General features: G+C 38.8%; 1 protein-coding gene across 2 annotated transcripts in view; it reads right to left on the bottom strand.

Moving 5' to 3' along the window:
• Positions 1-4,171: 4,171 nt before the first annotated feature.
• trappc12 (trafficking protein particle complex subunit 12) overlaps positions 4,172-14,444 on the bottom strand; it is a 75,020-nt gene continuing 64,747 nt past the window's right edge. For both annotated transcript variants that reach the window (XM_041188507.1, XM_041188508.1), the window contains 3 exons: positions 8,841-8,944; positions 6,860-6,947; positions 4,172-4,741 (listed from right to left, as the gene is read on the bottom strand). In XM_041188507.1, coding sequence (XP_041044441.1) covers positions 4,499-4,741; positions 6,860-6,947; positions 8,841-8,944 — 435 coding nt within the window. In that variant the 3' untranslated portion in view covers positions 4,172-4,498. The remainder of the gene's footprint in view (positions 4,742-6,859; positions 6,948-8,840; positions 8,945-14,444) is intronic.

Below are 14,444 nucleotides of genomic sequence, written 5' to 3'. Positions count from 1 at the left end.
ACACCAAGCAGCCCTTGTAAAATTGAAGTCAGTGGGGATCAGGAGAAACCGTTCTGTTGCTTGGAGTCATACATACCTAGCACAAAGATGGTAGTGGTTATTGAAGACCAATCATCCAGCCCTAGGACATCGCTGTAGGAGTTCCATAGGGCAGTGACTGCTTCATTAATGACCTTCCTTCCAACATAATGTCAATACTGATTATTGCACAGTGTTCAGTACCATTCGTAATTCCTCAGATAATGAACTATTCCTGCATGCATCAATACCTGGACAACATCCAAGCTTGGTTGTATGGGGCACAAATGTTTTTTGCCACTTAAATGCCAATGATGATCTCCAACAAGAGAGTCTAACCATCTCCACCTGTCATTCAATGGCATTACCATCATAAAATCCCCATCACCAACATCACCTTGGCATTACCATTGACCAGAAACTTGGCTGGACTGGACACATTAATGCTGTGAATACAACAGCAGGTCAGAGACTAAGTATTGTACAGCAAGTGATATCTTTCGACACCCCAAAGCCTTTCTGTCATCTACAAGGTAGCAGTCAGAAGTGTGATGGAATAACCTTCACCTGCCTAGAAAAGTGCAGTTCCAAAAACTCTCAAGCTTAACAACATCCAGGACAAAGCAGCCTACCTGATCAGCACTTCATCCACCATCTTAAACATCCACTCCAGTTAACGCTGCCACACAGTGGCTGCAATGTCTACCATATACTAGATGCACCACCACAACTCACCAAGGCGTCTTCAACAGCATGTCCTAAACCAGTGACCTCTACCTAGATGGATAAGTGCAGCAGACATATAGGAACACCAGCACGTCCCAAGTTCTCCTTCATGCCACAGACCATCCTGACTTGGAATTATATTGACATTTCTTAATCGTCACTGAGTCAAAATCCCAAACTCCTTACCCTTCAGCACAATGGGCGTATCTTCACCCCACAGACTGCTGTGGTTCAAGGCAGCAGCTCACAATGACCTTATCAAGGGCAATTAGAGATGGGCAATAAATGCTGGCTTTACCAGTGACATCCGCATCTGTGAATGAATAAAGATAAAAGGAAGAACTGATTTCTTCTCTTCTCAAACTCTGAAGGGTCATCGACCTGAAATGTTAACTCTGTTTCTGTCCACAGATTGTACCTGATCTGCTGAATATTGCCAGCATTTTCTGTTTTTTTTTCAGGTTTTCAATTTATGCACTATTTTGTTTTTGAGTTAGAAATGTTATTTGTTGCACCATTGATTGAACAAACAAATGATCAACTTTGTTCAATTATTTCAAAGCCATTCCTGGAGCCTTTTATATAAAGGAAACTTCTCAATGTGGCAAAGCTAAATTCATTGGCCATTCCTATTTTCTTTAAAGATTATTTTATTATTATTCATTTATGGGACGTGGGCATCACTGGCTCAGCCAGCATTTATTGCCCATCCCTAATTGGCCATTTCAGAGGGCATTTAAGAGTCAACTACATTGCTGTGGGTCTGAAGTCACATGTAGGCCAGACCAGGTAAGGGTAGCAGATTTCCCTCCCTAAAGGGCACTAGTGAAACACATGGGTTTTTCTGAATATCAACTGGTTTTATGGTCATCATTAGACTTTTAATTTTTTTTTATTGAATTCAAATTTTATCATCTGCCATGGTAGGATTCAAACTCTGGTCCCTGGAGAATTGCCCTGGGTGTCTGGATTTATTAGCCCAGTGGCAACACCACTACACCACTGCTTCCCCTCAAGTCCCCTATGTTTGGCCTTCACCTTGATCTTCTCAGTCTACATACTTGATGGTGCTAGGTGGTGACTTCCAGGATCTTGACCAAGACCCAGTGAAGGAATGACAATCTACATCTAAGTCAGGATGATCTACCATTTGGATGGGGATTGTGTAAGATTGACTAGCTTGTCGCCTCTTGTTGTTCAGGCTCAAACTCTCAGAATAGCCAACCAAGATACTAGCAGGTCCACAGCTGCCTATGAAATTGTACACCATGAGCGGCCATCGTCCAAAGAAGGGAAAATAAACCTTTTTTTGCATTAAAAAACATGGGGTCAGTTTTTGCTGAACGCTTTAGACACTTAAGGGGCGGTCATCAGTTTAGCTCACATTTAGTGCACCATCCTGGTAAAGGAGCTGAATCCAGTGTCAGGAACAGCTGCCTTGAGGATCTTAAAACAGCTGATTGCCACTTAACACTAGCATTCATTAAAGAGACAGTACACCATTTTGGTCACTAGCACTTCAACTAATGATGTCGCCTAACAATGACCAGCTGTTGGGATTGAACACATGTTGATATGGATTTCAAGCACTACTTACTCAGTTCTGAATAAGTCATTGGACCTGAAATGTAACCTTGATTCCCTCTCCACAGATACTACCAGACCTGCTGAGTTTTTACAGCACTTCGTTTTTATTACTACTGTTAAGAGATACTTATCATTTAATGATCATTGCTGCTGAAGCTGGGAGGAGGTCCTCTGAAACACCAGGAGATTTCCTAGGACACTATGTCAAGGCTTCAGCACTTGAGGTAGATTTATTCCAGTAATTCTCTTGAGGACTTCATTTATAAAGAGTAAATGTCATGCTGCACCTCTTGGAAAAATCATCAGAAGGGAGTGCTTGGTCATGGGCTGCTTGCTAGAGGTATTGCTCATCAAGGAATAGGAGGTCTTGAGGCCAGACAGAACAGCACTAGCTGCAGCAGGAGAGATAGGAAGGTGAGGAGGGCAAGGTGATGTCTTTCCTCACTGCGGGTCACCTCTTTCTCTGGACCTCCAATGCCATATCCAAGAACCCATGCACCCCCAGCCCCTCAGTGTGTAAACCATCCTGGCACCTGCTGCAGTCAGCCAGCCAACTCCACACCTTCGGTGGAAGTGCACGATAGGACCCCACCTATATTGTTCCATAAAATTACTTCCAATCAGCATTTGAGTGCTAAAACCTGTAGTGGTGTGTGTTTAGTACCTACAGGAAAGTTCAAATTATGATCATCAATTTGGTTCAAAAGTGAGTGCTACATTTGGACTTTCAAACAAGCTAGTCTTATTAGCAATTCACCACTTGTTACCTGTTTTCATTCTGACTAAATAACTCTCAGAACTTGGAAATGGATCCAGAGGTGGTATTTATTTAATGAGAAACATTGGGATTGACTCTGGGGAAGCTCATTACAGGCTACAATATACTACATTTCAAATTTAGCTGCGGGAAATATTTCTTCACATCCTAGACACTAAGAAAAACATTTCTTCCCTCAAATGTTAGTACTTACTCATCAAACCCATATATAATTTGTATCAGGCCTTCTTGCAGATTAAAAATTGTACATCAGTGTCATTTTTTAATGCTCTGGAGGGCACTATTTACTCCACTTAGAAATTAAAGCATGTACTAACAATTTATGGTCAAGTCTTTCCTTGGGAGTGTTGGAATGTTTGCAAGCGTTCAATCCGGTATCCTCTCCACCCCTTTGTAAATCCTGATCTTGGAGTTTGAATATGGTGTTTTATATAGCTACATTGCAGTGCAAAACCTAAGCAACTATAGAATTTATTTTTTTAAAAGTTACTTTTGGCAGCTATACGTAATATGGAAGACATACAACAACATGCCACTGGCAAATTCCTTGGATGTGGAGTTGACTGTTAACCTTTGTCATATTGTGTTGTTCGTGGAGCTATTAGCAGCATACACAAAAGAATATGCACAAACTCAAATCTATAAATGTCTCTGCATTGATGATGCATTTTTGTTTCTCATTTCCAGAGGCTCCAAATATTTCATAATAGAATTAAGCAATTTCATCTGGTATCCTGCTTTTGTCCTGGACAATGGATTAAATTTTCTATAACGTGCTGTGGAGTAGAAGAATTGAATAGACAGAAACAGACTTGAAGGTTTGTAGCTCCCTTTTAGGAAGGATGAAGCTGTGCTATACCTGTTCACCAAGCAAGGGGTGGCCTGTAGTTTTAACATTGGTCCTGTACTTGTGCCCATGTTTCTGGTATAACATAAAAATGTACCTCTTAAAGGTCAATCTCCCTCAGTCATCTTTTTTAAAATCCCTCTCTCAGCAAGCAAGGTAAAGCATGGTGAAGAGCGGGAGAGAAAGACAATGTGAATAAATGCCAAGTATAAATGTGATTTTCATATTTGTGTTTATTTAAAATTACACAGCATTCTTCTCATTCTCCTAACAACCAATTCAGAGCAGCCCTGGTCAGGATGTATGGTGAAAGGACCAGCAGAAGGAGCAAAAAAAAAATACAAAATTGAGCGGGGAATTGAAATCTGAATCTGTTCTCTTATTGCTACCAAAACAGAAGCTGTTGTTGCAAGATACTCCACTTCCAGATCGTTTACATGGAATACAGACAGTATCAGTTGTAGTTAAAATATTAAAATATTTACACATTTACATCTTTAAAGTTACAATGGCTAATTACAAACTGGACAAAATGTGCAGTTTCACAGTAGCTTTAGACACTGAATATTAAAGCTGTCTCCTTCACGACAGGCCACCGACTCCAGCAAGCTCTGCTTTTTCTGCATACTACGAGAGGATTCAAGCTCATACATAGTGGTCAGATTAAAAAGAACACTTTCATGCAGGTAGTGTTTGGGATCCTGCTGTACAAGTCCTTCCAGCTGCCTGAGGGAGTCCTTCAGTTTTCCCAAGTACAGCAAACATACAGCTGCATTATTATTCGCCTATGAGGAAGAACATGTGAAAATGGCAGAAACATGCCAAATGATTGATTTAATTAATGAGCACACCTGCAGCTGTGTGCCACAGCTATCAAATAGACTTAGTTCCTCTATTTTAATCTGAAAGGTATTTTGTTAAAATGCTCTATTATTTTATTTTCATAACTATTTCATCACAGAATGAAGCCTTTCAACCCAGTACATCTGTACAAGCTCATCCCATTCTGCTGCTTTTTCCACATTCCCCTTAATATTTTTCAAGTGTTTAATTCCCCTTAAAAGTAATAATTTTCTTGGCTTCAATAGCCATTTGCTGTAATGAATGTCACGTTCTAATAACCATGCGGGAAAAGATTTTGTAACCTATTTATGTTTCTAAACGAATCCCAAATATCCATGCAGTCCTACGCGATTAAAATTATAAGTGCATCGGAAAGTAGATTCCAAAGATGACTAAAATGTACAATGTAGCATAGATGGTTTACGGGCTGATGACATTTCTTAGCAAACACACAAAAGAAGTTTGTGGAGTCTGGGTGTGAAAGGAGTACAAATGGAGGGAGAGCTTAAGGGGAACAACAGAGGTTTCAAAATAATTTTGGAAAGGCAATTTGTCCAGCACTGAGAAGGCAAACATGCCTAAGGCACTAGAAGACCAGAAGATAAGCACACAGGTCAATAGCACATAAAATGGGAAACAGCTTTTTAGAGGGGAGCACTTTGCTTTACCCAAAGAAGAGGAAAAATATTTGACAATAAACAAAGCAATAAAGTACTTCCTAAGCTGACAGGAGGCATGTTTATTGAGTAGTACTGGGATAAATGTGTAGTCGAATATGAAGGAGCTAGATGTGACAATCTTTTGGGGGGTAATTTTAACATGATCGTCAAAAACCACAATTATACAGTATCTCTAGAAGGAATTTTTCATAAAGAAATATATTCTCAAAGTAAAATAACCAAGACGACGACAAAAGAAGAACAGCTTAAAGCACACAAGATGGAAGATGCAGCATTTCCGGTCCCATAAACACGGCAGACTTGCAGCTGAGTTTCTAGAGCAGGATATTTTCAGAAAGTGTAAAAATACTTCAAATATTATGAAAATTACAACTGAATACTGTCATGAAACTAACAATTTTTCATATTATTGTGATTTATTGTAAAGTAGGTTTATGGGCATGAATGTAGGTGCTTCTGTCTGTGATTTAATTGAATTAGAGTTAGATAGACTGCAAGCTTGAAATTATCAAAAGTAGTTAGGAGAAAAAAGCATTTGAAATGCTAATGAGTAAACATGGATGAGGGCTTAGTGTGTAGGATGTGAAGAAAAATTGCATTTTTAGATAAGTGAAGGGGTTGTTTAGGTTTCAAAGGGATGATAGGATGTTTATAACTAACAAGATAAGCAAGGCCAAGCATGTATGTTTATTTTTTCCAAAGGTACTGACCATATTGGCAATATGAAAGATTTTTATATTATGGGAAAAGTAAATTTCTAATGACTTATAGAACGATGGAATTTACAGATTAAGGAGAAACATATATAAAGGATGGAAGGTGATGTTGTGTGACCATGTGAGACGAAAGGTACAGTGTGTGAAGCAGTCCTTAGGGAAAAGCCTCCAGCCACTTTAGCAGAAGTCTGCTGTGTCCAGTAATTAAAGTTTGTTACAAGCCTTTGGAATTCCATTGTCGTGTTTGTGCTGTGGTAACCTTGCTGGGTTAATTTTATAATTTCAAATCTATTTTGGACTGTTGCCTTAAAGGGGATGTGTAGTTGGGAGCCTGTTTAATTAAGAATTTTGGGAACTGTTAAGACTAAATAACTGTGTAACTGTAATCCTGTGCGTGTTTTGTTTTTTTCCCTTTTGTTAATAAATGTTTTAACTTCATTTTAAAATCTCTAAAGATGTGAGTGGGCTCAATTCTTCTGAATTCAGTGCATAAGCCTTCTGGTAACAAATACAAATTGTAAAACTGTTGTGATAGCGTGGTTAAGTTTCCCTTTTGGATTTGGTGCACCGGGCACATATCACCAGCCATGTCATAACAGTACTACTGAACTAGGTCACTACATATGTAAAAATATTAAACAACACACCATAGACTCTCACTTACCACTGGATTGCTTGGGTCTAATTTGGTAACTTCAGTGAAGAATTTATGGGCTTCAGCAAAGTTATTCTGACCAAGATGGAGGAATGCTCTAATGCAAGAAATAAAACATTTCAGCACCAACTCTTTGTTATTATTATATTATTGAATTAAAAGCAACAAAATCACAACAAATGAAATCAGACTAAAATGAAGTACTTCAACAGGTTATGCTCAGAACTTAGGCCAGATCCTCACAGGGGTGTGACGGAGAGGAGATGGATCTACTTCATGGTTTTGCTTCTTGTTATACAAAGCAAATCATCACTGTGTTAGAAATCTTCAGCAACTCCTCAGTCAAAACATTCTTTTGAGTGCATGTGCAAGGTATGTTACATAGCACAGCAGAATGTAGCACTAAGATGCATTAAAAATTAAGCATCCTTTGGGGCTTGAAACACACCAATATTCAGCACCAGAAAGGATTGTACTGCCCTGAGTTATATGGTTTTCACTAGCTGTGCCCTGTTGTACACTATCATCCCTTAGCTGCTGCCACATTTTAAATTTACTTCAGTATAAAAATAGAAAATAGACAATAGTGAGTTAAAGGTTGTGGAGAATGTTTCAAATAGAGAGCAAAAATGTAGTTTAGGGGAAGCTGAATTCCTGAGATTGGAAGATACATATTGGTAGGTAGCCAGAATGCGTTTAATTCAACAATTTGACCATCAAACCACCAACATATCTTTTGCAAGTTTACCCGCCCTCCCCAAAAATCCTGAAGAGAAACTTCTACCACATGCATACATGCACACAAACGCCTGTTGGAGCTGACTTCTAAGAACCCATACAAGGGTCCAGTTTATGGGAATTCATTGCTGTAATTATGCACTCATTTCCAGCTACGCTTCCTTTATGCCATACTACAGAAAGCCTGCTGCTAGACCGCTACCGATGTTGTTCATTAAAAAAGCTGATTGAAGACACGTTAAAGCAGCTTGGGCTTTGCTAGCCCCATTCTGATGAGATTGTATTGTTCTGTCAGGAGACTGTGGTTACAGACTTAATTTTTAACCACTCTGTAGTGAATTGCATTTGAAATACATCAGCAAGCTGCCCTCTGTGTTACCTTTGTGGTGCAGCTTTTAGTGAGTTATTTTTAAAAAAAACACAAGCATCAGCAGTTCTAATTAAATATGTGTTTCGACTTTGAGTATCTGTTGCGAAAGGCAACAAACCAGTTTGGTTGCAAGTGTGGGTTAGCAAGCGATGGAATAACTATAAGGCACTAAAGCTGAAATACATTAACATTAAAAGATAACTAAAGAAGAAGAATCAAAACAGAATAAAACAGTCAAGATAAAGATAACAAAATTCACTGCTCTTGCAGCAAAGGACTAGAGTCAAAAATATATAACGTGATTGAAACAGAAATCGGGGAGCGCAAATTTGATAAAGTAATGAGACAGGTGAAAGGCAATAATTGAAAGCACAAATACACAAGCATTAGCCATGAGCATCTCTATTTCAAGGTTATGATACAACCTCAGTTGACAAATTATTAAACTCTAATAAGGACAGCAGGATGTGTATTATAAAAATAAATGGCCCTCTGCTGAGACATCAAGCTGTTCTATAATCTTTTACCCATGTGTTATATGGACAGGTTTTCAAATGGCCAGCAAATTAATGCCTTGAATTTTGCGATAGGAATAACAGTGAGGTTGTCAAATGAAGGACTAAGTTGGATAGCAATTTGCGGAATCCGCATGTGTGCAGTTAAACATGGAAGTCAGGGAGCTCCTGTCGATTTGCTCTGCTCCTCTATAAACTTAGCTGCAACAATGCCTCACTGAGAGACTCGGTCTTGCAATTCAAACAAATGAAGGGTATGAGATTGCAGTACTTGCCCACAAGTTACCCAGTAAACACACTAGAAATGATGGGACCCAGACAATGAATTGGAATGTACACACTTGAAAATATATCTTGTATGACTTACCTGTTCATTTGAATGATTATATTCTGCTGCAATTCATTTCCTAACCTTGGAGATACTTTCTCAACTTCTTGAAAATATTTCTCAGCTGTTTTGATGTCACCAATCTAAATACAGAAGAAGTACAATATTGAGGCACCCAATTTAAATCACAAGGCACACACGCCAGTGTCATAATCTAGGCAGAACAATTTTGATTTTTTTAGTTAAAAGGAAAGGTAACTTGGCATAAAAATCCTCTCTCAACATTTATTAATAAATGTGATTTAAAACACTATATCCACCAATCCCCACACTATCCACAAGCCATTCCAAACAACATATCATCAACTTCAATGGTTGTTCCTGGTAACCTATTGTATGAGAGAGGTGCAAAAGAAACAGTATAAGGTTTCTCTCCAGAATTGATGTCACAGAGGAAAAGAAAATGAGTTGAGTTTTTATTATATAAAACTGAATATACAAACGAAGAAGAAAACTCTGGCAATAAATAGATTGTATGCTCAGTAAGTGGAATAAATAGGCAAATCCAATGCAGCGCAATGCTTTGAAAATGCCAAATACCCAAATCTCACCTCCTGTTCTACATAGAGTACAAATGGAAAATGCAATAGCTTTTTACACAAATGATAAGAGGTTATTTTTTCCTGGATCCCAATGGTTCATCTGATAAACAGGATGTGTAACTGAGCCATAGATCAGAAAATCCCTGGTTTCCATTTTCAGGCCACGATAGTTCTGTTTACATCAGGTTGCTAGAGTAGAAATCTGCCCTGTAATAGCCCCAAGGTGGAAAAAGTGCAAGATTTACCATTTAAGCTTGGGTAGGTTAGGGGATTGAGTGACGTGGAATTGGTAATGCAAAATGAAAAATTACTTAATCACAGTGGATTACTAACAACACTACATCTCTAATAAGCTTCACTTTTGCAAATGGTTGATGGAGAGGAGGGGGTTGAGGGGAAGGGTAGAAGATTTCAACTTCCAACAAAATGGGCGTGAAGTTGGTGGAACAGCCCCTTTGGTCACTCAAAGTTAGTGTTAATGGGAATGCTTTTCCTCCTGAACCCACAAACTAAAGAGAAGGGTTTGTGGAGCAGTCCCAAGCCCACTGGTTAGGCTATTCACTGTCCAGTACAAGTGGGCTGCCCACTTCCACTTTAAAATTCCAAGCCTGGTCGATGTATGTAATCAGCTTCCTGTCCAAAACAGGCAGGCATGTACATGCATTAAATGAGCCTTAAATAACCTCACAGACAGTCCTCTGGCTGCCCATTTATCAGGTAATAGTTGAAAAATAGCCCCTGCTATCTCTCGGATCACCTTCTTCCCTGAGTTCAATTGCGTGGAATACTTACCAACCACAGTAACTGTGTGCCTTGTTACTACAGCCTGCTGCTTTGCGCCCGCACCACAGGAAAACTAATACAATTTCCATTCTAATTTCAAACTCCAATAATTTAATCTTTACCAACGAGCAATTACCAAAAAAATGAACAATTTGGTTCAAGCTCAAATTTGCATGGCATGCACTTTTCTCATTCTGAGAATCATGATCAACTTAGTTTTGCAATAGACAAGCCTAGATTACTAAATAGAAACCTAAAATTTGAAAGGTAGTTGTGAATCCATATCTGTCTGACATCTACTTAGTTAGTATCCAGAAGGCAACATAAATTGAAGAACATATATATTCCTCTGCATGTGACCTATGTTTTCACCTACTGCTTGTGTTGCATTAACGTCTTAGAAACAAGGTTTAATGTAATTTTAACAATTGTTTGACAAGTACGAATACAATAGATGCATTATTACTCAATGGCATGATCTGCGACTTATGCTGTAAATTACACTATTTCGTGCCATGATATTTTCATGAAAATTTACTTTATCCAGGAAATTCTGCAGTAATTTAAACATGCCACAGTGAACATAAATGATGAATCAGGGACCTCAGAAACAACATATCCAATGGCTTACCTCATCTGCATCAATTAATCAGATAAATATTACATTGATGAAAGACATAGGATTCTGATTTGTTTTCACTATACTGAACTTGATCACTTGCAGAAAATTGTTTAAACTATGGACATACCAGTTGCCATATTCAGTTTTCTTGGTTCTAGAATATTTGAGGTTACAGATTTCATTTTTTTAATCAGTTATTTAAGAGATGGCATTAACAATTTAAGCTGATTAAAAAAGAAGTGGGGGGAAAGGGGGGTTGGTTAATGTTGAAGTTGGACCTTGTTCACCAGTTTTTCAAGTGCAAACAGGGCAAAAAGGTCCAATTTTGGGAGCTATGTTTCACACCCCAGAGATGACTGAAATATGTCCCACAGCAGAATGATTTATGATACTCAGGAAAATCTGCCAGCTGCCTCAAGCATATGTACGTACTAACGAGAGGTCTAATATCTTTTTAAGGATTCCCTTTCTTAGAAAATGGTCAGAATCTGAGCACCATTCAGTTTATCTGCTTTCTGTGCGGCATAACAAGTATCTCTTAAAGGGACTGTGGGAGACTGCCAATGTAATGGTAACTTTTTAAACTTCCCATAAGGTGAAACCAGTAGGAGCATGAGTGCTCATTCTAACTTCACAGCACCATTGCTGGCCTCTGCCATTTACTGTTTCCCCTCACACTGTTCACCTGGCCCAAACTAGTCTAGCAAAAACCACTGTGCTGCCTCAAAAGGGCCAACAGGCACCTGCAATTCGCCAAAACTATTCAGATAAGGCCTGAGGCCCAATTTAAATAGTTCTTGGGCTTCTGATGCACGCCGCAAGTGTAACAACCATTTTAAGCCAGAAAACGTGCCTCAACTAATTTTTATTTCAGTCTCATTTTCATCAAGGGCAGATGCTTGCACTTTAATGCCCTACACCCCACACACAATATGTGCTAAACCTAAAGAATAATGACAGACAAATATTTTATTAGGTTTCACACAAGGGCTGAGATTTTATTTTAAACTCATGAATTTAAGTACAATTCACAATTACTCATCAAGTGGCTTGGTGAGAAAACTGAAGTAAATCAGGGAAATTTAAAATCAGGGTTAACTTAATTGGTGGGGCTGAGCAATGATAATTTTCCACAACTTTAGTGAGGCCATCAGTGGAGCACTGTGAAAACCACAGGAAATTCTGGGTCAAGGTTCTTTCTAATACTCAACATGGAAACTAACTGTAGTCATCATTGAATCATTATTTTGAAATTCATAATTTTTTTTCAGTTGCTTTAATAACAATGCACACATATTAAAAAAAACCTTCAGAAAGCCATCATGAGGGCAAACCCCCTCCAAACCCATGCATTAAACAGTGGAAATTAGTGTAAAAAGGTAATGAAAATCATAGCTTCTCCAACCTGTAGGCCATATGCTCTAAAAGAACTGAAAATGTCTTGCAACAAATTAAGAGTCAAGAAATAATGCAAGAAAAGAGTTGGGGAGAGAGGGAATCAATGGAATCCATTCCAAAAAGGTACCATGGCCCAACATTGTAAGAATGCTTGCTAGCATGATCTCTTCATTTCCCATATCAGCCATTCTTATGACTGCTCCAAGTTCAACTGCCTGTTTAGTGCAGAATTATAGGCAATTTGGTGCTGTGGAACTGGACTTAAACTTCCCAAAACATTTCTGCTCAGAAACTTTACAGCTGTCAGAGAGATCATTTTCATCATTCAGGGCTAAATTCAAAGCCAGATCTCAGAGGTGAATCAACAACGTTCCAACTCACTGCACCACAAAAAATACTGGCATAATTGTGTTTTTACCAGTGTTTACTTCACTGATGCATTGTAGAAATGTTTTGGGGTTTTTAATTTTGTTTTGATCTCATAAATCTGCAGCCTAGCTTCGTATAGGAGCAATAATATTAAATTATTTAGTTACAGCTTGCTGCATGGAGATCAATACCTCACACATTCACAGCTGCACCCTGTATACAGGATGCTTGCAAACATGAAGCGTGTTAGTGAGAGAAATGCTTCTAGGTATAAGTTATTTTTAGTTTTAAGCAACATCTGCATGAAAACATATGTATTCATCTTTCTATAGTATAAACTTATCTTAATTGTTTTTATTTTAACATTACAGATTTATTTTAAACAAAAATACACTTACTACAGATATTCTTAAACGTACCAAATATGGAAAGTACACACTTGGCTGGTTTCATTTAGAGTAACAGGTGCTTTATTACAACATAGTTGATGAAGATTCACAACCAGAGTACATAATTTAAAAAAAAACTCATAAAAATGGCTCCTGGAAATAACAATAACCTTGGTTTAAAAATAAAGTTATCAACTGATCCCAGCTGTAAAATAATTTCCTATAATGCTGCAAGGAAAACTAGAAATTTACATTTATATAAAGGGATTACAAAAGTAATATCTACAAATGTAAATCCTAATGCAGTACTAAAAAAAGAACTGTACTAGGAGCACTACAACATCTGCAATGACCCTGTTGGAATACTGTGAGGGCACCAAACATGCGTAATGATCATCTATGTCAGCAGCTAAACATGATAGGAATATCAGTCATGGGACAGGATAGCAGTCTACTTGTGTTCATAATATTTATAATGCATCTGATGTTATAATCTGGGCACTATAAGATGCTTGATTGCTGGTTAATTTGTGGGATAGTGGATAGTGGCACAGTGTATAATTTTTAAAACAAGCCCAAACCTGTGCTGGCATCTGCATCTGATACAGAAGCTACAAAAGTGCAGACCGACATGTCAGGAAGATATAATAATTCTCATAATTTTATTGGAACTTACTGTGTCTGCGCGCGCCTGTCCGAGTGCGTGTGAGAGAGACTTAATTGGATTAAAGGCAGCTGATCTGAAGGCTTTGATGTAAACATGAGGGAAGCTTAGAATGTAAGGCGCAAAAGGACATTTGCATTTTTAAATAAACCAGGCTAGATTGTTTTCAAAGGAGAGGTGAAATGTGTCACCTAGGTGAAGTTAGAAACAGTGGGCAGAATTTTGCCGTTGGCGAGCAGGGGGGTGGGGCCCACTCGCCAACACATAAAATGACACGGGATGATGTCGGGCAGACCCCCCGGCATCATCCTGCCCCATTTAAATTTTCAGGAACGTGGGGGCACACCAAAATCAGCTGTACGCCCACTGACCTGTCAATGGCCAGTTGAGGTCATTGACAGGATCATTTAAACAATTAAAGGACCTGCCTGTCCAACCTTAAGGCTGGCGGGCAGGCCAGGAGCCCCGGCGGCAACTAGAAAAAACATGAAACCTCATCCATGGGCGGGTTGAGGTTTCATGCAGTGTTCTAAAAAGTTTAATAAAGTTTTACTGTAATTTATGAACATGTCACATGAGAGGGACGTTAGGGAATTTTTTTTAAATTTTTAATCTTTTTAAAAATGTAACCGATCTCCGAGGCAGCACTTCGCCTCAGGGAGACGTGTGCTCTTTTGTGCGCATGCACGAAAGAGCGCACTCTCGCTTTCGTGGAAACCCCGCTCGCCCGCACAGGAAGCGCATAGCGCTTCCCGCCAAACGTCATGCTGGATGGGCCTTAATTGGCCCACCCACGTAAAATGGTGGCATGGCCTG

This window comes from Carcharodon carcharias, chromosome 5 (assembly GCF_017639515.1).
Source record: "Carcharodon carcharias isolate sCarCar2 chromosome 5, sCarCar2.pri, whole genome shotgun sequence".
Taxonomy (NCBI): Eukaryota; Metazoa; Chordata; class Chondrichthyes; order Lamniformes; family Lamnidae; genus Carcharodon; species Carcharodon carcharias.
The sequence above is the reverse complement of the archived record's forward strand: the minus strand, read 5'-3'. Positions and strand labels throughout refer to the sequence as shown.